We start from the raw sequence: 27439 nt of genomic DNA, 5'->3' as shown, positions 1-27439 counted from the left end.
CCCATTTCCTCATCTCCCGTTCCATTTACCCCTTACACACGCTCTTTGAACCCCAGGCCCACTCTACTGACCCTGACCTGGCAAACCTTAACAAATAAGACCCCTTTTTAGAGGCCCTTTCAGATGCCTGCAGTTAGTCAAGACCCCAGTCAACCTCTCCCACTGCCGGCCCATAAAGAAGCTTCCTCCCTGGGCACCACGGAGAGGGCAGAAAAACAGCCATGCTGATCTGAGAGGGGCTTTTATTACCTGTCACCTTTTCTCCCGTGTAATAAAGTGTTGGACCTGGAAATATACTGATGGTGTTACCTGAAGTGCTACATTTAAAGATGAACGAAACATCATTTTGAGAAGCTGTGATTGGAGTTGTAATAATAGTGTTAAATTATTGTTATATTAAATTGTTATATTATGTTATACTAATTTTGTCATAAAGTTGTATTTTGTCAATATTCAAGGTCAGCTCATGAGCCCATCAGACTAATCAGGTTATTACAGCCGTCCCTCTCCATAGAAACACTTTCCAGCTCTAACACAGGGATCTAGTGACTCTATATAAACTATAATGTCTGAATGTTTATTTTCTAATAATATTTTTGCTCATACTTGCGCACACATTTAGTGATTGTGTTACACTGTTTCACCCTTAAATTGGACGCTAATGTAGTCGTTTCTAAATTGATCTTTGTCATGCAGCCAGGGGAAACAAGGAACTCACACATACTCAAACATAACACACATAAAACCTATTAAAATACAGTTTGCTGCTTGTCCAGTCTTCTCATTATGTCCATGTGTCTCCTCCTCTTTCAGACCAGCGCGTGGGGACCTGTTTCTCTGCTCTGGCTAACGGCCGCTGCGCTGCCGAGGTAAATGGTCAGTTCACCAAGATGCAGTGCTGCTGCGACACAGGACGCTGCTGGGCGTTGGGACTGATCCCTGAGATGTGCCCCGTCAGAGGTTCTGGTGAGAGCATGGAAACCACACACTCTGATTCAGATACATATAAATCCCATGTTTCAGTTGTTGACAACATCGCACAGGCTTATACCAACATCTGTGGGGTTGAAAGCAAAGTGATGTGAGCGAGCGATCCATCACTCTCCTCCTGTGGGGACAAACACTGGCACTCCCCAACAATGGATTGTCTATAATATGGCACGAACAGAGGCAATAAATAAAGCCCTGACTGTGTAAATGTTCCACAAGCAAAATTAATTCAACACTGTAAAGTTAACAAGACAAGACTGACTTTGTTGGAGAGAGGCTGCTTTGAGTTTGTGTGTGTGTGTGTGTGTGTGTGTGTGTGTGTGTGTGTGTGTGTGTGTGTGTGTGTGTGTGTGTGTGACAAGAGGGGCCAAAGCATTTGCTCAAACTGATGTGCATGATGTCATGAAGACAAAATAAAGAGAGAAAGATGGAAAAGATTTGTGTGATGATAATGACCCATCATCTTTTTCAGTCAGGCTGGAATTCAGAAAAGTCTTCCCCCCTGCGTGAGACAATGTGATCCATAACTGATCTGTAACAGAATGTTCTTTTTCTCTTACTGGCACCACAGTAAGAGACCTGTGTGTTTGATTTAGTGACAAACGAAGAGCAAAACATGCAAACACACATACTAAACATAGACACTATCCTTGCACAAGTACATGGATAGTGTACAGAGTACATCAACATTAACTGTAAAGTGCAGCAGCCTTTCTGGAGTTATTTAGCAAACGTAAACCATAGTCCATAGACCAGTGCACTAACCCTGTTAACTCTGTTTCTCTTGTAGACGAGTACAGGCGTCTGTGTATTGTGGGCGTGCCCGTGGGACATGGTCCCCCTATTGGTTACCCCAATGGACACTTCCCCAACAATGGCCATGGTTTCAACTATGGCAACAAGTTCCCCAGTGTACCTAACGGTAATGGTAACGGAGGCATAGGTGGTAACGGTGGAGGAGGTTTCGGAGGGAACGGTGGGAGCTTCGGAGGAAATGGAGGAAGCTTCGGAGGCAACGGGGGAGGCTTTGGGGGCAATGGAGGAGGACGTCTGGGCAATCAACACATAGGTGAGTCTATGAGTATCGATGTAGAGTTGAAAACTTGATTCAATTAACATAATATGTAGTGTTGTCCCATGTAGGCCATGTTTTGGTAAATCCTCCTGTGTTTGTTTTCTCAGGCTCTGTCTCTGTGAACGACTCCATTGATGTGTGCAAACATTTTACCAACCTCTGTCTTAATGGACGCTGCAATCCCACACCCACGAGCTACCGCTGTGAATGCAACATGGGCTACAGACAGGACGGCCGCGGGGAGTGTATCGGTAAAACACACTCACACACACTGTATAAGAGTACATGTAATTGTTCAGGTGTCACTAACCTCTCAGACATAAAGGAGTGACAGCTTATACTGTGCACTGCACTGCCATCTTCTGCTGATGTAGGGAACTTAATACTAGTGGAGGAGAAATCTGCCTTTTTTTGTTTGTTTTTTATGTGTATTATTTTTCTCTCTCCAGATGTGGACGAGTGTGTGAGTAATCCTTGTATCAATGGAGACTGTGTCAACACACCTGGATCGTACCACTGCAAGTGCCACGACGGCTACCAAGGAACACCAACCAAACAAGCCTGTATCGGTGGGTCACACTATCAACCTGTTTAACCATTATTAAGATTATTTTATACTAATCTAGCACACACATATAACTGAGGTGTTATAAATACATTTAACTGCACAGTAGAGAATGATCTATTTATTGGCTGGCTGATATGAGAATTTTACAGACATATCAGTCTATAAGTTTATTGATATGCACTGATATGAAAATGTGTACTTTTAAGCATGATCTGTGCTAAATAGATGTCCATTTGAGTCAATATTTTACATTTAAACTTTGGGTTGTAAATACAGTATTTGTTCTATTTGTGTTCTCTATTTTTATATAGTTATTCATAATAAAGTTATTTGAATTAAATGCATTACTTTTGAATATATTACTCCCTAATATGAGTGCATCGCCCCCCAGAAAATCCACATCGGTCAGGCTGTAGTGCACGATATTCTATGATTTATGTTTAAAGGACGGTTAATCAAACATTCCTCTTTTCTCTTTAGATATCGATGAGTGCATAATGAACGGAGTGATGTGTCGCAACGGCCGCTGTGTCAACACCGAGGGAAGTTTCCAGTGTATCTGCAACGCCGGATTTGAGCTGACTGCAGATGGAAAGAATTGCATTGGTAATAAACCAGATCCAAAACACAGGTTTACCCTCATATGATAATAACGATAACAAACTTGAAGTAATCCCTGTGGTCTTGACCCTCCAGATCACGATGAATGTGCCACCACCAACATGTGTCTCAACGGCATGTGCATCAACGAGGACGGCAGCTTCAAGTGCATCTGCAAGCCCGGCTTTGCGCTCGCACCCAACGGACGCTACTGCACCGGTGAGTGTGATTTATGAAGTACTACACGGGACTCGGACAGGCTGCTTCAAAAGAGTGTTGACAGATTTGGTGTTCTTTGAAATCCCCGCAGACCGCGGTATGAACCCATAGGAGCTAAGTTTTGTTTCAGAAGTCGAAGAGTTTTAGAAACAGGCCTAGGTGCTATTAGGTGGAGTCCAGAAAAAAACAAATACAGATAGATTAGATGGATAAAAGTGGATACATTTATGAGTGCCTGTTGAGAGATGTTGTCTGGAAGCTTCAAGAGTAGCTGTCATTCCATCGCGGTCACACCATAACACAGCGCAGGTGCAAACCCCAAATATAACACACACGCCAGTCTAGATAATGCTAACTCCCCATGACCTGATTTTCTCATTACATAGTCTGTTATTCAAATCTTTTGATCCCCGAGTGTTGTATGTTTATTATCTTTCAAAAGGAGTATTAAATATACCCAGGAGCCAATTCACAGATGGTCTTTTTTTAAGGGAGACATTTTATTTATGACTTTGGTTCTGAAAAAGTCTGAGCCTTTTTCCCCTTTTATTTTGTAATGTAGCCGATAGGAAAACACAAACCAATGAAGACAAAGATTTACAAAATCCAATATGGCTGTTTTACAGTCACTCTCTTGTATCTACTAAACGTTAAACACCTGGAATACGAAGAACCTCCTCATCTTATTTGCATATGAAGGAATTCTACTCTAACCTACTAATATACTGTATATATTAATATATGTAAACTCATGTTCCTCAGCTCATGAAGTCAAACGGTTTATTAACAATCTGCCCTCTCCTCATCAGACATCGATGAGTGTCAGACATCCGGCATTTGTATGAACGGCCGCTGCATCAACTCTGAGGGCTCCTTCCGCTGCGAGTGCCCACCAGGCCTGGCTATAGACGTGGACGGCCGAGTGTGCGTGGACACACACATGAGGACGACCTGCTACGGCGCCATAAAGATGGGCACGTGCTCGCGTCCGTTCCCCGGTGCGGTGACCAAGTCTGAGTGCTGCTGCGCCAACCCCGAACATGGCTTTGGAGAGCCGTGCCATCCCTGCCCCTCCAGAAACTCAGGTAACTTTGTTTATTTAGACTTATTGTAGACTTATACTTACATTAATTCATTTTATTAAAGTAAAATAAACAGAAACAGGTTTATCCAGCTAATTAACCCTGTTTTCTTCTCATCTCTCAGCTGAGTTCCAGGCTGTGTGCAGCAGTGGCATCGGGATCACAGCTGATGGCAGAGGTGAGTGTGAACTTCCCCACAGTGTTGTTAAGAGGCTCAGGTCAGTATTTGTCTGCACCTGCTGGATAACACCTCTCTTCTCCCAGACATCAACGAGTGCGCTCTTGACCCGGACATATGTCAGAACGGCATTTGTGAGAACCTGAGGGGAAGCTACCGCTGCATCTGCAACATCGGCTACGAGTCCGACACCAGCGGCAAGAACTGCGTCGGTGAGTAGATTGTGTTTATGGTGTCAAAGGGGAAATTCCAATATTTCTCAACCTGGGCCCTGTGTTTATTAATGTGGCTGTGTAAACAAACAAATAGTACACAATCAGACCAGTAGAACATCTCCACCGTTGGTTATGGCTACAATGCAATCTTATGGGTCAACTGCGGCGGTCCATGCAATGTGTTATTCTGGGTCTTCGTTGGGGTCCGGAAAAAAATCTTAACGAGAAGTCTCGATCCCTCCAGCTGCAGCTTGTTCCCGTCCCTCACCCCTTGTTCACTCTTTAATTTGAAGGAGCTCCTCGCCTGTGTGCTTCAGCTCAAAGAAGAAGGGACCGCCAGCAAAGCAAAATGCTTCTTTCACATTATCCACATCAGAAAACAATTCCTTAATAGAACTGCTTGACACTCTGGGCATGGCCACACAATCACAAGTGTAGCAGCGGTGAACCTTCTCTTCCAATCTGTGCGAGCGAGGAGGAGCATAAAAGGTTTCCTGTGGCGAAAGCAAATTACGTGGTGGCTTCACGTGGAGTTCAACTGTCGTGAACTTTGACCAGCAATATTCTCAGCAACTAGGCACTTACGCATGTGACCATACCCTCACTGTATTCAAACTGAGACCCCCCTTATAGAAAAATACTGGAATTGCCCTTTAATGGCAACCTGGTAAAAAAAAAGATAACACTGTAGCCCTTGTGCAGTTACCAATAATATATGTTGTAAAGTGAATTTCTACATTTAAATCTATATATTATATTATATTTTTTATATTATATTCTGTATATTATATTATATTATATCATATTAGATTATCCTTATAACTTTATCAACAATATCATATGTTATTTTCAGATTTCTCCCTCTAATTAGAAACTTCACGAAGGAACATGACTCTGATCGTCTTTTCTTTCCTCAGACATCAACGAGTGTCTGGTGAACCGTCTGCTCTGTGACAACGGCCTCTGCAGAAACACTCCCGGCTCCTACACCTGCTCCTGTCCGAAAGGATTCGTCTTCAAACCGGACTCAGAGACGTGCGAAGGTGAGCATGCACGCACAAACACACACACACACACACACACACATTTATTCCCTGAAAAACAAACTCACACATGTTTGCTCTGTTTCCCATCCACATGTTGTGCCTCCCTTGTTTTTTTCTTACCAACTGTCAAGGTCATTACAAGGTGACATTAATACCAGATGTGTTGCATTTAGTTGCAAGCAAACATGTGGCTTGTGGAAAGTAGACACCGGGTTGCACATTGTTTTTCTGATCGCTAAATAGTGATCCGTTTGAATTCGCCTGTGAGCCCTGACCTCAGGTGTCTGTTGTCACGTGTGTTTTCAGATATCAACGAATGCGAGTCCAGCCCGTGCATCAACGGAGCGTGTCGCAACGTGGCCGGATCCTTCAACTGCGAGTGCACCCATGGCAGCAAGCTGGACTCCACCAACACCATCTGCGTGGGTAAGACGTCCCAAGTGCTTGGGACAAATCACAGCGGCACCACATGGTCCGAGAATCGGCTTGTGTGAGACGATGATTGCACACAGAGTGTCGCGGGGAAATAATTGTTGCAAGAGCCTCTTTGCCTAATCACTTTAATCGCGGCTTACGCTCCACTAATTGTAAACAAGCAGCGAGTTGGGTCACGTTTCCAGGATCCGTCCAGAGATATTATCGACCTCAGATGTTGGGCAAAATGGCACAGACGCGTGATTTATTAGATAAATACTTGCATGCATGGCCTTGGGTCCCATGGAGATTGTTTTACTTCATCGAGGTCCACCGCAGATTCAGGATGACGTGTGGTATGTAAGACCCGGCTGAGGTTAAATATTCCACTTGTTGGGAGGCTTGTTATTTTTTGTGGGGGGGGGGGGAATTATTCTGAGAAAACCCGCACGCTAATAACGACCGCAGATGTTTTTGTAATTGAAAGAGAAAGTGAGTCATTAAGAAATAATCCCACTCGTATTATTGCGTGAGCTGGATCTGTTTTATGGTTTTAGAGTCCATCACTCAGCTGCGGAGGAAAAGGAAAGTGAATTGTGGTTTTGTGTGTGGGTGGCCCTACTGGTTTTGGAGGAAAGGTGCCACTTTTATAACGTTACACTATTTCAGCTCATTAGGAATCCTGCAGCATAGGATTCGATGTAATGACGCGTGGGGTTGACTCTGCCCAGCCGGCAGACTTGAACTTCTAGTGGTGCTACAAAGCACTACCATGAGGATTTCTCTTTTTTTTGTGCCTTGTACTCCACTGGGCACATGCAGAAGGAAAATGATTCCAAAAATTGACAACAAAAAATTCCAACAAAATTGCACTCAATGCATAAAAGAGACTCACACCATCTGTCATAGGGGGCGACAGGGAAAGGAAACTCTGCAGCACTTGAAATTAAAGTCTTCTCTGCTGTTTCTTTGGCTCCACAGACAGCATGAAGAGCACCTGCTGGCTGACCATACAGGACAACCGCTGTGAAGTCAACATCAACGGAGCCACGCTGAAGTCCGAGTGCTGCTCCACCCTGGGAGCCGCCTGGGGCAGCCCCTGTGAACCCTGCGAGATCGGTCAGTTCGGATACAAATACATTCATAAAATATGCGTCCTTTAGATTAAATGTTTTCAGGAGACAATCTGTATAATAGAAGTGGAAGGTATCTAATCATTGCTGCTTTTAAATCATGACCTATTTAGCAATTACTGACTTTAAGCACAATAAAACAATGATCCATGAGATCTGGAATGAAGATGCAAATTGAACATTGTGTTCACATTCTTTATTGTCAGTTTTAAAGTGCAACCATCCTGAGAACAAGACCAGAAATATTAACTAAAGGCCAATATTGTTGTTATTTAGTTGCAACACATACTCTACATGCATTTCTGATACAAAAATGTTAACGTCCCTTTCCTCTTGTTCCCCAGACACTGCTTGTTCTCGAGGATTTGCTCGTATGAAGGGCGTTGTATGTGAAGGTAAGAATTTCGGATAATTTAATAAACTCTGCTTCTCTCCAGCATCATTTAATCCCTTTGTCCTTCTAATGATCCGTAATGTTGTCCCTGCAGAATAAGAGCCAGTGAATGTGTGTTTCACCTTGTAGTGATGCTTCTTCTAATTGTCCCTCTCCCTGTAGACATTAATGAGTGTGAGGTTTTCCCTGGAGTTTGCACCAACGGCCGCTGTATGAACACCCAGGGCTCGTTCCGCTGCGAGTGCGCCGAGGGTCTCAGCTTGGACAGCACGGGGCGAACCTGTGTGGGTGAGTAAACAAAGAAAATATTCATCACATCACCGGATGATGGTGTTTTTTCCTCTGGCTATGAAATGTACTTCAGTAGAAAGCCCAAAACGTGGGCCAGGAATCCAGGGTGACTTTGTGTTTGAACTTTCCAGATACGCGCAGCGAGCAGTGCTTCTTGAAGTGGCACGAGGACGAGTGTGGCGAGCCGCTGCCGGGGAGATATCGTTTGGACATGTGCTGCTGCTCGGTGGGAGCGGCCTGGGGCATTGACTGCGAGGAATGTCCCAAACCAGACATGCCTGAGTACAAAGCCATCTGTCCCAGAGGGCCCGGCTTCGCCAACAGGGGAGACATTCTGACCGGCAGGCCTTTCTACAAAGGTACCAGAACTCTCAGCTTAATGAACACGGTCACACCAGTGTAGTTTAACCTTATAGAGCCAGAAGCAGTGTGGTCCAGATGCACAGAGGGTTGGAAGCTGCATCAGCGAAAAAAGTTCAGGTCGGAACGATGCATTATTCAGTGACTGTGTGCAAAGGGTTGAAAAAACGTCTAAAAGGAATAAAGTCCCTCAGCAGCCGAACACTCATGTCAGCATTATTACGACCACATCATGTTATGTGTGGATGAACCCAATCCATATAATCACATTGAAACTGCATTTAAATCATGAACTTTTTCTAATTCTAGTTAATCTTGGTGGATTTAGACAGTGCTATCAGAAGGATGTTTATAGATATATACTCTCTAAGGCTTTTGAGACAATAGCACCAAAGTTAAAGGTTTGCTGATTCTTTGGAGCCATTAAAAACAGTTAATAACCTGTTTAACCTTTCTCTCTAAATACTTTACTGGACTATATAGTTTTCTATTTAGTTTGTTTTCTGTTTTTAAATGTTTTACTTATTTGGCCTTTAAGCACTAAAGCACTCTGTGATTCTTGTCTATGAAAAGTGCTAAACAAAAACATTTTATTCACTTATTCTAATATTTCAGTATCTGTGCATGTGAGAGAATTACTTTCTTTTCTCTCCTCTTTCTTTTTGTCCCTACTGACACATGTGAAGCGTCCTTTGGGTTTCGTGAAAGGTGCTATATAAATTCAGGTTATTATTATTATTATTATTATGTGAGTATTAATTCCCATTGTCTTTCTCTCAGATGTGAACGAGTGTAAGGTGTTCAACGGCCTGTGCACTTACGGAAACTGCCGAAACACCATCGGCAGTTTCAAGTGTCGCTGCAACAACGGCTTCGCTCTGACGGCTGAAGAGAGGAACTGCACAGGTATGAGAGAGAGAGAGAGAAATGGATCTAATAGTCATTTGTCATAAAGTGAATAATTAGAGAGCTTTCGTTTCTTTTGTGTTTTCAGACATCGACGAGTGCCGCATCTCCCCCGACCTGTGTGGTCACGGCGCCTGCGTCAACACGCCAGGCAGCTTCGAGTGCGAGTGCTTTGAGGGCTACGAGAGCGGCTTCATGATGATGAAGAACTGCATGGGTAAGCTGGACTCCCAATTAAGTACACAATTTCAAATATTAAACTCAAATTTAAATTTGTGTCGTCAATGTGAAGTCATAGTTCAAATAGTTTTAAGTTCATATTTTCCTCCTCTTGCTCCTCTTGCTCCTCTTGCTCCTCTCTTCCTTGTCCTCCCTCTCTTGGATGGCAGACATCGACGAGTGTGAAACCAACCCCCTGCTCTGCCGTGGAGGAACCTGCCTGAACACCGAGGGGAGCTACGAGTGTGAATGTCCCCCCGGACACGCGCTCACCGCAGACGGCTCTGCCTGTGAAGGTTGGTCATATATCAAGTAGCATACACATACACATATAGATATATGAATTCACACATAGGCTGACTGGATGTTGTATATCATTCTCATCACAATGAAATGTATTTTAACAACTACTCGTAGCATCAATCACATCCTTAAAGTGGTCTCATACACTAAATTTAGATTTTCTTGTTTATTTCTTCTCTTTGGCTCAAGTAACGGCTCAGGAAACCCATTCGTTAGCAAAAGAGGGATCGTAAAGTATCTCTATTAAGCTCATGAACACCTTTCTTTTTGCTTCAGATGTGAATGAGTGCCAGCTGAGTGAAAACCTGTGCAAGAACGGACAGTGTGTGAACCTGCCAGGGACGTACCAGTGCACCTGTGACACTGGTTACCAGGCCACACCGGACCGTCAGGGCTGCGTCGGTGAGTGGAGACATTTTCTTTCTTTTGTACATTTTAAGATCATTGGGAAATGTGCTTATGATGAATCTTGCCGTATATTGAACTATTATGAGTCTGTCACTCATATTTAAACTTGAACTGACGCGGAGATCTAAGCTGTCCCTGTGACCTCCTCTTTGCAGATATTGATGAGTGCACCATTATGAACGGAGGCTGTGAGACCCACTGCACCAACTCAGAGGGCAGCTACGAGTGCAGCTGCAGTGAGGGCTACGCTCTCATGCCTGATCTCAGGACCTGCGCAGGTAAAACAAATCAAAATACAACACGTGACCGCTCATGTCATTTTCAGGCAGTTCTTTACGCATTAGAACGTTTTGTAAAATGTTAAAACCAACCACCTAAATCACATAATGATGGTCTCTGATATGAAAATTAGGTTTGAATTATTGATGATATTGTACTGCCGCCAAAATCACAGTGAGTTTCTGCTGTTTCACTCAGACATTGATGAGTGTGAGGAGACACCAGACATCTGCGACGGAGGCCAGTGCACCAACATCCCCGGGGAATACCGCTGTCTGTGCTACGATGGCTTCATGGCTTCCATGGACATGAGGACCTGTATCGGTGAGAGGAGAAAAAACAATCCGGCATCTTTGTCTCTTTCATTTTGTCCATCATTTGCATTTTCTTCCCTTTTCTTCTTTCTTTGTTATTAATTCAGCCGTCCCGTCTATGACCTGATGTTTCCCAGCTTGTCTGGCTCCCCTGTGGGACCTCCTCTGTCAGCCTCACTATCTGTCACCCCGGACCTCCTAAGGCCACACTGCTCACATAGTATCTGTGTCTGTTCCCTCCCCGTCTGACCCAGATGTGAACGAGTGTGATCTGAACCCAAACATCTGTCTCCACGGCGACTGCGAGAACACCAAGGGGTCGTTCATCTGCCACTGTCAGCTGGGATACTTTGTCAAGAAGGGATCCACGGGCTGCACAGGTGAGTGCACGCTCTCTCTCTCTCTCACACACACACACACACACACACACAAACACACACACACAAACAAACACACATGCACAAGCACACGCAAACACACACACACACAGATGCACGTATCCAAATATCAGGGAGAGATCTTGAATGTAGAAACAGTTCATCCATGCATACAGTTCCACGTCTAGGTTTTAGTAATTCATTATTTATTTGTACCAAACCATATAAAGACACCCAGAGCAGAAGTAAAACTGCTGTTGTTAGTAAAAAGTTAAACTCAGGCTGAAATATCCTTTAGTTATTTGTTTAATTTAGATGCAGACTTCTGCAAGAAAATATCCAGAGCTCAAATCATTTGACGTTGTGTTTATCGGTGAATTTATCTGCATGTCCTTCCAGATGTGGACGAATGTGAGATCGGGGCTCATAACTGTGACATGCACTCTGCCTGCATCAACGTCCCCGGAAGCTTCAAGTGTCGCTGTCGAGACGGCTGGACGGGAGACGGCATCAAGTGTGTGGGTGAGTGCCCAGAGAACGCTTTGACATGTTTGGTTTGACAGATACACAATAAAAGGAGCAACACCGTCCCCTGCAGAATATTTGACCTTGTGTCCGGGGTCCCTCCGTCTGTAGATCAGGACGAGTGCTCTGCCGAGGACCACAACTGCAACCCCAACGCAGACTGCAACAACACACCGGGGTCCTACAGGTGCACGTGCAAGGAGGGCTTTAATGGAGACGGCTTCTCGTGCTCGGGTGAGACACGACTTTCTTGTTTGCAAATGGTGTAGGGGGGCGTGAACAGCGAAGTTCAAGTCCCGACCGTTTATCTGATGCATCGATCTGATGTGTCGTTTCAGACATGGATGAGTGTGCGGACAACGTGAACCTGTGCGAGAACGGCCAGTGTCTGAACGCTCCGGGTGGCTACCGCTGCGAGTGTGAGATGGGCTTCATACCGACGGAGGACAGCAAGGCGTGTCAAGGTGCCGCTCTCATTCTGTCCCAGTTTGTTTTTTTGCTTTTTTTCGTTCAGGTTCCCTTGCTAAAAGAAATGTTTCCCTCCCCCTCTCTCTCTCTCTCGCTCTCTTTCTCCGTCGCCCTTTGCCACAGACATCGACGAGTGTAACTTCCAGAACATCTGTGTGTTTGGAACGTGCCAGAACCTCCCGGGGATGTTCCGCTGTGTGTGCGACGACGGTTACGAGCTGGACCGCAGCGGAGCGAACTGCACCGGTCAGTGGGACGCTTCAGTAACTGCGTCTGTAGAATCACGACAACACTCGAGTTTCTTTGTCAATCATAGTGTCATGACGAGAGTCACATTACCATTGAACAGTTTCAGACCAAAGATGTCAAAAACTCTGCAAAGGCAAAAAGATGGATCTGCTTTAGTCGTCTGTTCAATCCCTTCAAAAAACGATTTAGCATCAGTTTCTGCATCAGTAATAATCCATGTGCATACTAGCACACATGGAAAAACATATATCACATTCTCATGGGTGTACATAAAAATTGTTTATGGTTGCTACCCTTTCAACATCAGTATGCAAACGAATAGGTTCATACATTCAGGAAGCTGTCCGTTATCCGGTGTGTTTCCCTGAACTTGTGTGTGTCACTTTATACCACAGACATAAACGAGTGTGCGGACCCTGTCAACTGCATCAACGGACTGTGTGTGAACACTCCAGGAAGTTACATGTGTAACTGCCCGGCTGACTTTGAGCTCAACCCCACCGGAGTGGGCTGCGTGGGTGAGTCACACCGAGAGCAGACAAACAAACAAACAAACAAACAAACAAACAAACAGAAGAAGCTCTTAATACAGAAAAACCTATTGCCCTCCATGAGTGATACAGTGTGGGATAAGAGATGAAAGAATAGAATATAAACATATATCAATATTAATTTCAGTTTAGGACTCACACAACAACATATATGTCTTCCTCAGACACTCGCGTTGGGAACTGCTTCCTGGATATCCTGGCACGCGGCGATGGAGGAATCTCCTGCAGTGCCGAGATTGGAGTGGGAGTGACCCGAGCCTCGTGTTGCTGCTCCCTGGGCGGAGCCTGGGGAAACCCCTGTGAACTGTGCCCCGCCCCCAACTCCAGTATGTGCCACCTCGGGCCGACACTTACATTTACTGCACATCCACGTGTGATAGCTTAATAGTCAGATTTGCTGTTACACTTACATCTTCTGTGAAGAGTCGAGCTAACTTGCTGTAACCGCTCTGTCTCCTCTGTAGCGGAGTATAAGACTCTTTGTCCAGGGGGAGAGGGATTCAGGCCCAACCCCATCACGGTGATCCTGGAAGGTAAACCACCTCGTGAATCAATATACTATACAAGCCAGTGTAAAATCAATACGTGTGTGACATCCATCGCTCTAACAACTTGTTTCACTAGACATCGATGAGTGCCAGGAGCTGCCTGGGCTCTGCCAGGGTGGAAACTGTGTCAACACGTTTGGCAGTTTCCAGTGTGAGTGTCCGGCGGGCTACTATCTCAATGAGGAGACTCGGATCTGTGAGGGTGAGGACCGCGATCACACCGAATGATTTACTCTGTGCAAGTCAAACTGTATCAACTCACCACTTCTATTTTCCGATGTGCAGATATTGACGAGTGCACCGCTCACATCGGGATCTGTGGACCTGGTACCTGCTACAACACGTTGGGCAACTACACGTGCGTGTGTCCACCTGAATACATGCAAGTCAATGGAGGAAACAACTGCATGGGTGAGTGGGAGAGAGACAAAACACGATTTCAAAATATGTCCAAGTCAGTTAGTTCATTGGTCATTGTCGTCACACAGACATGAGGAAGAGCGTGTGCTACCGCAACTACAACGACACGTGTGAGAACGAGCTGTCGTTCAACATGACCAAGAAGATGTGCTGCTGTGCCTACAACGTGGGAAAGGCCTGGAACAAGCCGTGCGAGCCCTGTCCGACTCCTGCTACCAGTGAGTGTCGATGAAAAACACCAAGCAAACACAACATCAGACCAACGCACAATCACACAAATGTTTTTTACATGATTGCATAGCTTATTTCAGACATTCACTGACCCCGTATTGTTGACCTTCCTAATTTGCGAGAGATGCCAAAACAAAAACGGCATTAAAAAAAAAAAAGAATACAAACATCTCAGGATGAAAAAGAGGTGCCAAACATGTAGATGACTCTGATACAGATGTCAAATTGGAAAGACAACGAGATCCAACACGATTTATTGATGCTCTGTAAACAAAAAGACTGTTTTGCTCCGTTCACTGAGTCTCTTGTGTCCCGACTCTTCCAGACGAGTACCAGATACTGTGCGGTAACATGGCTCCTGGTTTCATCATCGACATCCACACTGGCAAACCGATTGGTAAGTGCAACACTGTTGAAACATCAGATCTGCACATTATTCAGCGAGCATCATTTGAATGCTCTTTGTTGTTGTTTTTGTCGCAGACATTGATGAATGCAGGGAGATCCCAGGTATCTGCGCCAGTGGAGTGTGTATTAACCAGATCGGGAGCTTCCGCTGCGAATGTCCTATGGGCTTCAGTTACAACAACATACTGCTCATATGTGAAGGTAAAACTCAGGCGCATGTTTTCTTCTGTCTCACTCTTCCAGTTTGTTCCCTGCATGTCCTGTAACAACTGGAAGATCATCAACTCTGAACAGAACAGTCATTTTGTCCATACACACAGTTAGTATGAGATGATACATGTATGGTGGTGTGGCACAAAGTTTACTTGTTACCATTTGAACATTGTTCCTTTACTTCACAACATTTCTACAAAACGTATATTTAAAGACTACTGACAGGACAGGGGTACTTCAGGAGCCAATCAGATTTCAGCTTGGGCCAGTGCCCCCCTGGCCCTGCCCCTGGATATGCCCCTGCTTTTAGATCATCACACTGGATCTCCTCTTCTGCATCATTGTGTCACTTATATTATATATTTGTATATTCTGTTTTGGAAAGAAGTCTTACCTGCCATTACTACATGGCACCAACACACACTCACACACATTGGTGCATGCACACACACATATATAAATACTGATATGCTCTCTCACTGGCTGTCCACTCAGCGAGCAGCCGGCTGCTTCTCCCGTCATGAGTAATGTCCTTGTTAGGACGAGTGTAGTGGCTCTGCATGGGAGCGCCTGCCAGGATCCTTAAATCACGAGGAACCTGCCAGCGACTGTCTAAACTCTACCGGAGCCAACATGGCGCCTCCGTGTGTTCTCTCCTGCTGTCCACAAGCTGACTGTCTGCTCTGACCAGACAGTTATAGAGCGGTTGATTGATGACCGCTGTCTCTCTCTCTCTCTCCCTTCCTCCTGCGTAGATATTGATGAGTGTAACAGTGGGGACAACCTGTGCCAGCGGAACGCCAACTGCATCAACATTCCAGGAAGTTACCGCTGCGAGTGCTCGCCAGGCTTCAAACTGTCCCCCAGCGGGGCGTGCACGGGTGAGTCCAGCCTTCCTTACAGGCCTGATGGGGGTTTAACGTCTTTACATACTAAAGAGGAGCAAAGGTTGTGTTGGAAAACGTGTTGCAGGGGCTTCCACTGGTGGGGTGGGGAAATCATCAGCATTTACAGTTACTCAACAGTGGGAATGATGCTGAGATAAGTTCATAATTTAGAGTTTTCAATGAAGTTTTGTGGAGGGGTGGTGCATGACCCATGGAAGAGCCCAATACATTTAGGTGTGGATCCAGATCAGGGACGGGGGGCTGGGCTACAGGAATTTTCTACCATTTTCAACATTTTGGTTGATTTCTCAGAGAATTATAAGTGGATCTTGATCAGTGTCGTAGGTTTTTGGGGACTGATATTTATAATTGTGCGCAATTGGGTGCAGACCCCCCCCCATGTGTTTAAGTACTTTTAATTGTGGTTTTATAAGGGGACTGTTGGATTTTGCTCTAATGTATGTTCTCTACTGAGTGCCAGTTCTAGTTTATGAATGCACTGTCTGTTAAGTGGGGTTAAAATAACGGGTATATTGATACTTATAGATGTTTTTTGACATCTTGAGAAATAATCGTTCATTGCAGCTCTTTTAATTATGTGAATCTCTTTTTCAATACTCTATCTGTCTTTCAGACCGTAATGAATGTCAGGAGATTCCTAACGTGTGCAGCCATGGAGAGTGTATCGACACACAGGGCAGTTATCGCTGTCTCTGCCACAACGGTTTCAAGGCTACAGCTGATCAGACCATGTGCATGGGTGAGGAGGACACTCCACACAGGAACACAACTTTTACTCTCGCTTTATAATACTGTATAATCCTTTAGCAAATGTAGAATCTATCTGTGAACCATTTTGAATGATCATTTTCTCCAGACATTGATGAGTGTGACCGACAGCCGTGCGGCAACGGCACCTGCAAGAACACAGTGGGATCCTACAACTGTCTCTGCTTCCCCGGCTTCGAGCTGACACACAACAACGACTGCATGGGTGTGTATTGTTTATCGGCCTCTGTCTTTAAAGGTCACCGGCATTTAGTGCTTCCTCCTAAAGGTCAACAAGTGCTGTCATGTTATTAAAGATTACACCTTTAACATCCAATAAAAACATGTCGCCCTTGGAGACAATGTGGAGACAGAAATTGTATCTGGGTTTGGACTTTTCTTTGGCTTTAAAAGGAAAACATTTTAAAGACGCATTTCACAGTGTATATTTTATATCCAGTTGTGTAACAAAGACAATAAGACACAGGAAATGCATGAATATCTCAGAGTCCTAATCTCTTCAATGTTCATGTTCCTACAGACATAGACGAGTGCAGCACCCTCCAGGGACAAGTATGCAGGAATGGACAGTGTATCAATGGACTGGGTTCCTTCCAGTGTCTCTGCCACGAGGGCTATGAGAATACTCAAGATGGGAAGAACTGTGTTGGTAAGCGGTTAAATAAAAAAGTAAAGTTTGGCCCGGTGAAACACAGACGTGCATTTTCTCACGTGAACTTTTTTTCCCCACAGACATCAACGAGTGTGTGAGTCTGCCAGGTACCTGCTCTCCAGGAACTTGTCAGAATCTCGATGGGTCCTTCAGATGTATCTGCCCTCCTGGATATGAAGTGCAGAACGACCAGTGTATAGGTAAATGAAATAAAGGCACAAAGACCTTCCTAACTCAACCTTCCTAGCCAAATTTGAACTCTAACTCTCAAACTTCAAAAAGTTAAACCTTATGAAAAGTCAGTTTACATGGCTACATCCAATTCTAATTTGTGTCAGAGCTCCACCTTCATTGGCAAGTTCCCTAAAGGTCAGAAAGTGAGGACCTAAACCTTCTCGCTTTCTAAAAAAAAGAGCTCACTCTGAAGGAACAGCCAGTCCCGATATCACCTCCAGTTAAACATCAGGGAGTCAGAGACATTTGTGATCTGACCATCTGCTCCAACACACACGTGCCCACGAAGAACACATTGAGAACACACATCTCTATGCTCACCTCCCTGCCCTCGTTTCCGCTCCCTCCCCAGATATCAACGAGTGCGAGGAGACCAACATCTGCCAGTTCGGCACCTGCGCCAACACCCCCGGCAGCTTCCAGTGCTCGTGCCAGCCGGGCTTCGTGCTCTCTGACAACAAGCGGCGCTGCTACGGTGAGTGAAGCTGTTAGTTAACATCACAGCAGAGAGCGTTGAAGATGGATCACAGACATGGAAAAACAAGAGATTCCTGGATTTCCTGTTAACTCTTAATTTGTATTTTTGCAGACACCAGAGAGAGCTTCTGTTTCACCAAATTCGACGCCGGCAAATGCTCCGTCCCCAAAGCTTTCAACACAACCAAGGCCAAGTGCTGCTGCAGCAATATGCCTGGAGAGGGCTGGGGCCTTCCGTGTGAGCTGTGCCCCCGAGAGAGGGATGGTGTGTAGCACAGACACACACATGTTGTCATTACAATATACACAATCATATTGTAAAATAACGAAGCTGACCTTTGTGTGTGTGTGTGTGTGTGTGTGTGTGTGTGTCTCTCTAGCTGCTTTCAACACTCTGTGTCCTTTCGGCCACGGAGCTCTGCCTGGACCGAATAATGCTCGTGAAGGTGAGCGGCTGCCACAGTAACAACCCTTGATTATAAAAAAGAGAGGCGATATCGGTGGTCTTACATATATATATATTTTGAAATATGCATATGTTTTTACGCTCCATAGATATGAACGAGTGTCTGGATAACCCAGGCATCTGCGAGAACGGTATCTGCATCAACACCGATGGTTCCTTCCGCTGCGAGTGTCCCTTCGGATACAACCTGGACTACACTGGAGTCAACTGTATAGGTGAGATGTTCTCTGCAACTGAAGAACACCGTCTGCAGACTTATCAATCCATACTTTGTCACCGACAGATCTAAGGCATCAGTTTTACCAACTGGTGATTCATACAAGAAGAATCATGTTTATGTGTTTATCATGAAACTGCAGAAGATGAGCAGGAAAAAAATCGATGGCTCAGTGGCTCCTTTTTAGAAACTATGATCTCACGGGGCTTTATGGCCACAGAATGTATCACTGAAATCAATATTAGCAGCCAGGTCTGATATTATTTTCCCAACACCAGAATTGCATTATAGCCCGATCAATGTTCATGGCTCCGACGGCCTGTAGCAGAAGGCATTAGGTTTTTTGAATTGTCTATTCTTGTGAAACCCGATAACTCAATAATCCATCGAGGGAGTTTCTTTTAAATTGCTCTAATGCTCAGTTGGAATCAAGGATAAACATATTAGATTTTATTTTAGTGGACAAACTGATTATGTTCGGGTGGTCACTGGTCCACATCACTGTGGCATCTTGGCCTCTTGAACATGATTTCACAAGTTTGCTTTCAGCTTTTTAACTCTTGTGTTTTGGACTAACATTTAAACTGCTAGCAACTGTCTGTAAAATCAAATGTACATCATAAATGTTTGCTTGCTTTTAATTGCCTCCTGTTCTAACCTTGCTCTCCATCTTTTCCAGACACTGATGAGTGCTCCATAGGAAACCCATGTGGAAACGGCACCTGCACCAATGTGGTGGGAGGTTTTGAGTGCTTGTGTCAGGACGGCTTCGAACCGGGACCCATGATGACTTGCGAAGGTCAGACATTTACAAAGCAAGACACTCAACACATTTGCACAAGGCCGTTCTGCATCATAAACTTAAATGACACAACCTTGTTGCTCTCTCCCTGTCATTCAGATATCAACGAGTGCTCCCAGAATCCTTTGCTCTGTGCCTTCCGCTGTGTCAACACCTTTGGGTCCTACGAGTGCATGTGTCCTGCTGGCTACGTGCTGAGAGATGACCTGCGCATGTGCAGAGGTGAGAGGACGCAGGCAGATTACCTGTTTGCAAAGTGTAACGTAGCTGGAGGTTTGCTCACCGGCCATCTCTCCCCGTCTCCTCCCAGACCAGGACGAGTGTTCTGAGGGTCTGGACGACTGTGACTCCAAGGGTATGACCTGCAAGAACCTGATCGGAAACTTCATGTGCATCTGCCCTCCTGGCATGCAGCGCAGACCCGACGGAGAGGGGTGCATGGGTGAGAGAAAATGTTCAACCTTATATGAGGTGTTCACCTCAGTCGACACACGACAGCTTCTGCTGTCATTGGATTTTTCTTCACTCGCTCATCCTTTGCTCTTCCCACTGGCAGACCTGAACGAGTGCCGTGCCAAGCCTGGCATCTGCAAGAACGGGCGCTGCGTCAACACGGTGGGAAGCTACCGCTGCGAGTGCAACGACGGCTTTGAGCCAAGCTCCACTGGAACTGATTGTATCGGTAAGATCATTACCGCTGGAGAGCATGTTGTCAGACTGCGGGGGGTAAAGATTTACTTACCACAAGCTACGAGATGGTGAAAAGATGTTATATGCAGAAGTCCGTATGATATCAAGTGTGCTTAAGGTAAACTGATGTCACAGAGAACTTCTACATTACCCACAATCCTCAGGTGTAATAGCTTTGTCTTTGATTCATGCACCTCGCTGTTTGGTAATGTTCAATGTGAAAATCATGTCAGCTCATTCGAGTGCTTCTGGGTTACGTTTACCACAGAGCAAACAGGATTTCCCTTACCTGTCTAACATGCTGCGTTGGTTTAAAGATGAGGAAACAAGTCCAAATTCAAGGAGAAACACTCAAAATCATTGGAAAGGGATCATTTGCAGTGGTTAATGGGATACGTAGGTTCCTTCACTCTTAGAATTATTATGAACACAGTCTGGTACCTTTGACTTTTTTCCATTTACTATTTTTTTGCGCCCCCCCAAAAAAGTTTTATGGTCACGATTCATCTGGTTGGTGGTCGCACTGGTTCCAGGCGTAAAACTCTTTTATGAGGATTTTCTGAAACATCAATGTGGAGAGCGAATGGGAAATTGAAAATGAAGGAGAGCCGTTCTGAAAGTGGGTGGCCATTGTTCCGCCCCAATGTCTAACTCCAATCACCCATTTGTCTTTTCTTTTCCCTTCAGACAACCGAAAGGGCTTCTGCTACAGCGAGGTCCTGCAGACCATGTGCCAGCAGTCGTCCACCAACAGGAACAGTGTGACCAAGTCTGAGTGCTGCTGCAACACGGGCCGAGGCTGGGGCTCTCAGTGTGAGCTCTGCCCGCTGCCCGGCACCGTGCAGTACAAGAGGATGTGTCCACTCGGACCCGGCTACACCACCGATGGAAGAGGTGAGGAGCGCTAAAACAGGCCCATACAGTTCTATCATATACAGATTTAAACACTTGACTGAATTATGTGTTTGTTAGTGTGAGCTCGTGTCTGACTTTGGATCGTTGTCTAAACCGTTTCTGTACTTCAAGATATCAACGAGTGCCACGTGATGCCGGATCTGTGTCACAACGGTCAGTGCATCAACACCATCGGCTCCTTCCGCTGTCACTGCAACGTGGGATATAAAGCGGACTTCACTGCGGTCTCCTGCGTCGGTAAGGCTCTCTCAGTTTGGTTTGACACTGCTTTCGATTTACAATCATTTTCCCACAGCACCTCTGCCCAAATTTTCCTAATTTTCTTGGGTGCAAATTTCAGATTTGGACGAGTGCGGCCTGTCTCCAAAGCCCTGCAACTTCCTGTGTAAAAACACAGAGGGCAGCTACCTGTGCTCCTGCCCCAGAGGATACAGCTTACAGCCCGATGGGAAGACCTGCAAAGGTACATGCAGTCTCAATTTACTTCTTTGTGTGTCTAACATGAATAAATAGCATCATAAGAATATTAAAGATAAAGATAGGGAAAGATACGACGTTTCCCACTCTCCCACAGTGAAACATATAAAGTGCACAGGCACAACAGATAACACAAGACATTTCCTCACACTAAGTAAACATACAGATTTTTTAGTACAGCAGCATAAGGTTCTCTAAAGTGTAAACGTAGTGATTAAAGTGCAAAAAGTACAAGAGACAGTTTGTTGCAGGGTCCTGAGTGTTTTTAGGTGTGTGTGTGTGGGAGGGGGGGCTTCCTGTCAGGCTGGAGGATATGGCTGGGGGGAGTGAGGGGAGAGAATTTAGCTTCCTGACAGCTTGGTGTATGAAACTATTTCTGACTCAGATATTATTTAAGATCTTTTTCATAAGAAGGCGGCTTATATACCATATTGATAAGTGTGATAAATACTTAATCACCAATGCCTTAGTGTGTTGCAAATTAAATATTGAAACAATGATTTTTTTAGCAGCTCTATGGTTTCATGTATTTATTTAATATGGTGTTTGTGCTTCCTTCTCTGCAGACCTGGATGAATGTTCGACCAAACAGCATAACTGTCAGTTCCTGTGCGTCAACACCATCGGAGGCTTCACCTGCAAGTGCCCCCCCGGCTTCACCCAGCACCAGACCGCCTGCATCGGTGAGCACGAGACGGGAGTCGATCTGTGCTCCTCTGCAACCAAATAAAAAGGTTTTTGTCTTAAGGAGGAAAGTTCATTAAAAGAAATGCCTTTTCTCTTTCCAGACAACAACGAGTGCTCGGCTCAGAGCAGTGCCTGTGGCTCCCGGGCCGCTTGCGTCAACACGCCCGGCAGCTTCAACTGTGAATGCTCCAAAGGTTTCTCCTTGGACACCGCAGGGACGGAGTGCGAGGGTGAGCAGGTTCATTAACTCTAATGTCGGGTGTGTGTTCCCCGAGAGTTCAGCTGAGTGGTTTGCACGTCTGTTTGCACTTAGTTGTGTAACTGAAACGTCTTTATTTCGCTTCCCCTCCTCAGATGTGGATGAATGTGGCAGCAACCACCGCTGTCAGCACGGCTGTCAGAACATGCTGGGAGGTTTCCGCTGCGGCTGTCCTCAGGGCTACGTGCAGCACTACCAGTGGAACCAGTGTGTCGGTGAGTAGCCCCGACTCTGAGCCTCTGAGATTGTTGTCATGTCAATAAGGAACAAATATGAATTAACCGTTATCATTTCCATGCAGTTGTAACTACATGACTTTCTCTAGTATTCAATCTATATTATACTACCTTGTATAGGATGCCCTGTTCATATAAATATGGTTGAAATTGGAATTCAATGACTGATTATATTTATTTTTAAACTATTAATTGATTACTTGAAAGTACCTGTTACCTTGAATCATCATCATTATGAATACCTTTTCCTAATAGATCTCATTTAGTTTGCAAGGAGAAAAAGTTATCTTATCCATATAAGTTTATTGTCCATATTTAATCACATTGTACACCTTGGTCATACTAAAATAAAATGGGAGGAAGGTCATTTCATAAAAACAGTCTGAATAAATGTTTGCTGGAAGGAGAAGAAGTACATTAGAGTTCTTCTTCATGCTAGAGTCTGCACCATTGACTGAATGTAAAAGATGGACAATGTGTCTCCACTTCCTCCAACTATCCCAAAATTAAGCAGATATATAAACGCACCAACACTGCTAAATGCCTGGTCCCATCTGTTTACATGGAAGAAGAAGTCATGCCATCCTTCTTTATTTACAGGCTGTGGTCTGCACAGTCTATTTCATTTACAGTAAAGGTTTGCTATAGACAATTTAGTGCAATTTAGTATGCAGTATGCAACTGTGCATGAAATAGACACATGGTATAAACTCTTATGGATTTTTTTTCAGATGTGGTTTGTCTTGATTTAGCATTTTATCGTCTGACTCTGTGCTTTCTTCTCTTTCCGCTGCAGATGAGAACGAGTGTCAGGGAGGAACCGTGTGCGGCTCGGCCTCCTGCTACAACACACTGGGCAGCTTCAAGTGTGTGTGTCCCTCTGGCTTTGACTTTGAGCAGGGCGGCAGCGGATGCCAAGATGTGAACGAATGTTCCACAGGCAGCAACCCCTGTGTCTACGGCTGCTCCAACACCGATGGAGGCTACCAGTGTGGCTGCCCCGGAGGTTTCTTCAGAGCTGGACAGGGGTGAGGGAACAAAGTTCAAGGAATAGTGGTGTCTGTCGGTGGACATTTTTGGACTAATCCCTGGTTTTGACAGTGTTTCACGAGCGGGGAGCGTTCAATTTGAGATCATATTCCCTCCTCATGCTGAGCACACTGACCTGTCTTCCTCTGTCGCCCTCCAGTCACTGTATCACAGGCTCAGGTTTCCAAGGCCAGTTCGGGGAGGGTGAGGAGGACGACAGTTTGTCTCACGAGGCCTGCTACGAGTGTAAGATCAACGGAGGAGGAAAGAACGGACGACACAAGAGAAACACTGATGGAAATGAGCTCAACCAGGTACATGTGTTAAAGATATAATAGTAATTCTTCAAGATGTCTAGAATGGACCAGACCTGTGTTATAATTTTGTTCACTTTTGCATTATCCAAAATGTTTCCAACAACAATGTTTCCGGAAAAATCCTTTTTTTATTTAGATTAATGGGACATTTCATTTTGTTCGCCTTTTAATTGCGTCATATCCACTTTATATTTATCCACTGGCTTTGCGCGTCTGGAGCATATGATATATGAGTTGAAAATGCTGTTAGTGTGTTTTTATTGGTCACCCTTATTTGATCATGATTATTTATTTCATTCCATAACGTGAATACAATTTTAATGCATCACTTTTTCCGTGAACATGATTTGCACTTGAGTCGGGGTCAGGAGAGGTCCACCTCTGATCCCTCTGTCTTTGTCCTCGCTTTAGGAGCCGGCTGTGAGCATGGCCAGCGTGGACACCCAGGAATCCATCCCCATGAACATCTCTCTGGCCTCGCTGGGCAACAAGGACCCTCTGCTCGAGCTCCTGCCCGCCCTGCAGCCGCTGGAGCACCACGTCCGCTACGTCATCACGCATGGCAACGCAAACGAACACTTCCGCCTGATGGAGCGCCGCGACGGAAAGAGCGTGCTCCGACTCGGAAAGAGGCCGCCCCCACGAGGATCCTACCGGCTGGAGATCGCCAGCCTGCCGCTGTTTGGGCCCCGAAGACTACATCAGCTGGAGGAGCAGCATGACAGTGACTACCTACAAGGAGAAATAGGAGACGCCCTGCGCATCAAGCTCCACATCCACCTGCACTGAGCTCAGAGAGTGCCTCGCCCTGGACTGATTCCTAAAGCCTGAGAGTTTTAACCTGCCCCCCCCTTTTTATCCAGTAACTCTTCCTCCCAGCTCCCCCCTGCAGGACCATCCCCACCATCAGGGGGTTCATCAAGGGCTATGAAAAACTGAGTCAATCAGCCCAACTCTACCACCACTTTGTTACTGTTCATGCTATTATATGTTCATGTTTTTTTTTTACCCTCTAGCGCCCCCTCCACCTCTTCCCGATCTAGCACTCATTCTCCACGGAGAGTTCCAGTGGAGGAGATGGCAGAGAGGTGTGTTTGTGCTCGGACCACGCGACACAGCAGACAGGTGGCCCACAAGTCCATGAAGCACTTTTAGTAGACGAGCAAAAAATAATTAAAGCGGTGCTGAGAGTGGCCAAAACTGTCTTTATGCAGCATCTAGGGCGGTGTTTGACTCACTGAGCAGGAGCTAAAGTGACGTCATTTTTGTAAAACTATTATAAAGAATAGAATATTAAGACTAAAGATCGGGGGTCAGGTGTCATCATGGTGGTCCGAGGACTCTCTCACCTCTCTGTCATCTTGCAAAGAAAATCAGAAAAAAATCACAACACTGGGGAACAAGGATTAACACGTCTACCCCGCTCAGTATTGTAGTGTGTCATTTAATGTATTGGTGCTGTTTGAAAAATGTTAACACGAAGGACTGCAACATTTACACAGCATTTCAGGTTCCTACATCCATAGCTGGATGCCACACCCATTTTCAGATGAGAGAGGACTGACTATTGTCCTGCCTGCAGGCAGGGGCAAGCAGGGATCAGCATGTTTGCGCGTCTTTGTGTGTGTGGGTGTGTGTGCGTGCCGTCATGTGTGGTTACCTCAGCACCTCTCGCAGAGTGTGTGGAATCCATGCTGTGATGCTGGAGTTAAAACAAAAGAGGGTGCTAGTGTCCCTCAGCATCCATCATGAGCAGGGATGACATCAGTTAGTAGCCTGTAGACTTAAAAGAAGATAGATCAGGTCACATTTGTGTTTCTCCTTTAAGGGATGTAAGACTTCAGGTGCACTGGTCTGGGACCTGATAGCAGCTTTTTCTCACGAAGTCTTCTTTCCCCCCCCGTCAGCTGTTAGTCGCTTGTAGCTTCTTCAGAACACAAACGCTGCAGGAGAACGGTGCTGTCGCTGACGGCCGGTGCCCGGTGGCTGAACTCGACAATAAGCTGGCTTTATCTGACTTCTTTGACTTTACCACGAGCTTGATGTCTGAGGTCTGAGCCTCGTTTACAACACGGTAACGGTCTCACAGGTACATGACATGTCAACATTGCCTAAGCTGTAACTAAAGGTAGTGCTTAACGGTGTAAGGGCACGCACAGTTGAACACAAAACCTCACAAATAAATAAAAAAAACACATTCGTCAGGTCATCTTTCATTTCTCACTATTTGTTTTTCTCTCACAGAGGAAAAAGGTGCTAGATAAGACCATCTCTTACGCTGTACAACGGAAGTGCAGTCTTGAATCTGGATTGCAAAAGTGACATTTCTTTTTGCTAGGTTTTGTTATTGTCGTTGTTGTCATTCGTCTGTCTTTTGTATTGTCTCATTGCTGAAAAAAACAATATTATCAAACTTGCTTTTAAAATTAAATTGTATATTTTTAAGTGAAATGTTGACTTCTTTTTTCTTTTTGGAAATGTCAAGGCTGCCAAACCAAATACTCACAGTGAAGCCAAGACTGAAGGCCTTTGGTGCTGGGGACTTTGTTTTGTTGAGGGGGAAAAAAAGATGTAAAACAGCCAATAAGCAAATGGGGCATCACTGTCTGAATCGATTGTAACCACAGGCATCAGTCAAGTCAAAAAAGAACGAAATAAGAAACACAGACTTTAAGATAATTACCATTCCCATTGTCTTACCGTACACTGTCTGTACAACCTCATCCAAACCATCTCCATGTTGGATGTCTCGTGCTTAAACGCAATTTTTTTCTCTTAACAGTCGAGGTCGCTGCACTGTCCCACAGTCGAGGCGATGTTTATAACTCATAACCATTTTCTAACCTGGGAACCTTTGTATACTTTGTATCTTTATTGTCAGTTTGTAATTTTTCTTTTATTTGCCACTATGTTTTTAAAAAAGAAAGAAAAAGGCAGTGTGCTGCGTGTGCTTACTGTATCTCAGCGTCAGTGTCAAACTTGAAACAATGCTGTCGTCATCTGCTTGCATCAAAGTATCGCGTGCTTTTGAAAACAAGGAGCCTGAAGTTTCTGTAGTTGGAATGTTCAGTACAAGCCTGAAACATGTTCATACCAAAGTCTGCTACGACAATCATCACGGTCGCACAACGACTACTCCAGGATTAATAAATCAGTCAGCCTTCGTGAGATATCTTTTAATATGATCAGGATTTGTGCAAAATAAAAACCAAAGAAACCAAACGGCAGTCTGTAAGATCAGAGTGATTCATATCATATTGTACACTTTTTGTCCACTGACATAAATGGCAATAAAGTATTGTGGGTTATATTTTTAAAACT

At 45.0% G+C, this 27439-nt stretch overlaps 1 protein-coding gene across 1 annotated transcript in view; it reads left to right on the top strand.

Moving 5' to 3' along the window:
- fbn2b (fibrillin 2b) overlaps window positions 1-27437 on the top strand; it is a 66158-nt gene extending 38721 nt beyond the window's left edge. Inside the window, exons 10-65 of the mRNA XM_062395904.1 lie at window positions 814-966; window positions 1781-2059; window positions 2173-2316; window positions 2515-2634; window positions 3114-3239; window positions 3330-3452; window positions 4262-4537; window positions 4659-4712; window positions 4799-4924; window positions 5845-5970; window positions 6280-6399; window positions 7369-7506; window positions 7865-7915; window positions 8077-8202; window positions 8337-8564; window positions 9346-9471; window positions 9560-9688; window positions 9861-9986; window positions 10270-10395; window positions 10557-10679; window positions 10879-11004; window positions 11249-11374; window positions 11771-11893; window positions 12008-12130; window positions 12235-12360; window positions 12488-12610; window positions 13009-13131; window positions 13329-13490; window positions 13629-13697; window positions 13789-13914; window positions 13998-14123; window positions 14201-14350; window positions 14689-14760; window positions 14847-14972; window positions 15740-15865; window positions 16506-16631; window positions 16749-16865; window positions 17181-17309; window positions 17393-17512; window positions 17899-18021; window positions 18136-18288; window positions 18404-18469; window positions 18579-18704; window positions 19386-19505; window positions 19608-19730; window positions 19819-19950; window positions 20065-20190; window positions 20886-21092; window positions 21225-21350; window positions 21454-21576; window positions 22157-22273; window positions 22379-22507; window positions 22632-22751; window positions 23569-23800; window positions 23962-24115; window positions 24530-27437. Of these exons, the coding sequence (XP_062251888.1) occupies window positions 814-966; window positions 1781-2059; window positions 2173-2316; window positions 2515-2634; window positions 3114-3239; window positions 3330-3452; window positions 4262-4537; window positions 4659-4712; window positions 4799-4924; window positions 5845-5970; window positions 6280-6399; window positions 7369-7506; window positions 7865-7915; window positions 8077-8202; window positions 8337-8564; window positions 9346-9471; window positions 9560-9688; window positions 9861-9986; window positions 10270-10395; window positions 10557-10679; window positions 10879-11004; window positions 11249-11374; window positions 11771-11893; window positions 12008-12130; window positions 12235-12360; window positions 12488-12610; window positions 13009-13131; window positions 13329-13490; window positions 13629-13697; window positions 13789-13914; window positions 13998-14123; window positions 14201-14350; window positions 14689-14760; window positions 14847-14972; window positions 15740-15865; window positions 16506-16631; window positions 16749-16865; window positions 17181-17309; window positions 17393-17512; window positions 17899-18021; window positions 18136-18288; window positions 18404-18469; window positions 18579-18704; window positions 19386-19505; window positions 19608-19730; window positions 19819-19950; window positions 20065-20190; window positions 20886-21092; window positions 21225-21350; window positions 21454-21576; window positions 22157-22273; window positions 22379-22507; window positions 22632-22751; window positions 23569-23800; window positions 23962-24115; window positions 24530-24907 (7694 nt within the window). The 3' untranslated portion in view covers window positions 24908-27437. The remainder of the gene's footprint in view (window positions 1-813; window positions 967-1780; window positions 2060-2172; window positions 2317-2514; window positions 2635-3113; window positions 3240-3329; window positions 3453-4261; window positions 4538-4658; window positions 4713-4798; window positions 4925-5844; window positions 5971-6279; window positions 6400-7368; window positions 7507-7864; window positions 7916-8076; window positions 8203-8336; window positions 8565-9345; window positions 9472-9559; window positions 9689-9860; window positions 9987-10269; window positions 10396-10556; window positions 10680-10878; window positions 11005-11248; window positions 11375-11770; window positions 11894-12007; window positions 12131-12234; window positions 12361-12487; window positions 12611-13008; window positions 13132-13328; window positions 13491-13628; window positions 13698-13788; window positions 13915-13997; window positions 14124-14200; window positions 14351-14688; window positions 14761-14846; window positions 14973-15739; window positions 15866-16505; window positions 16632-16748; window positions 16866-17180; window positions 17310-17392; window positions 17513-17898; window positions 18022-18135; window positions 18289-18403; window positions 18470-18578; window positions 18705-19385; window positions 19506-19607; window positions 19731-19818; window positions 19951-20064; window positions 20191-20885; window positions 21093-21224; window positions 21351-21453; window positions 21577-22156; window positions 22274-22378; window positions 22508-22631; window positions 22752-23568; window positions 23801-23961; window positions 24116-24529) is intronic.
- The last annotated feature ends 2 nt before the right edge of the window (window positions 27438-27439 follow it).

Source organism: Platichthys flesus, chromosome 9 (assembly GCF_949316205.1).
Source record: "Platichthys flesus chromosome 9, fPlaFle2.1, whole genome shotgun sequence".
Lineage (NCBI taxonomy): Eukaryota > Metazoa > Chordata > Actinopteri > Pleuronectiformes > Pleuronectidae > Platichthys > Platichthys flesus.
The sequence above is the reverse complement of the archived record's forward strand: the minus strand, read 5'-3'. Positions and strand labels throughout refer to the sequence as shown.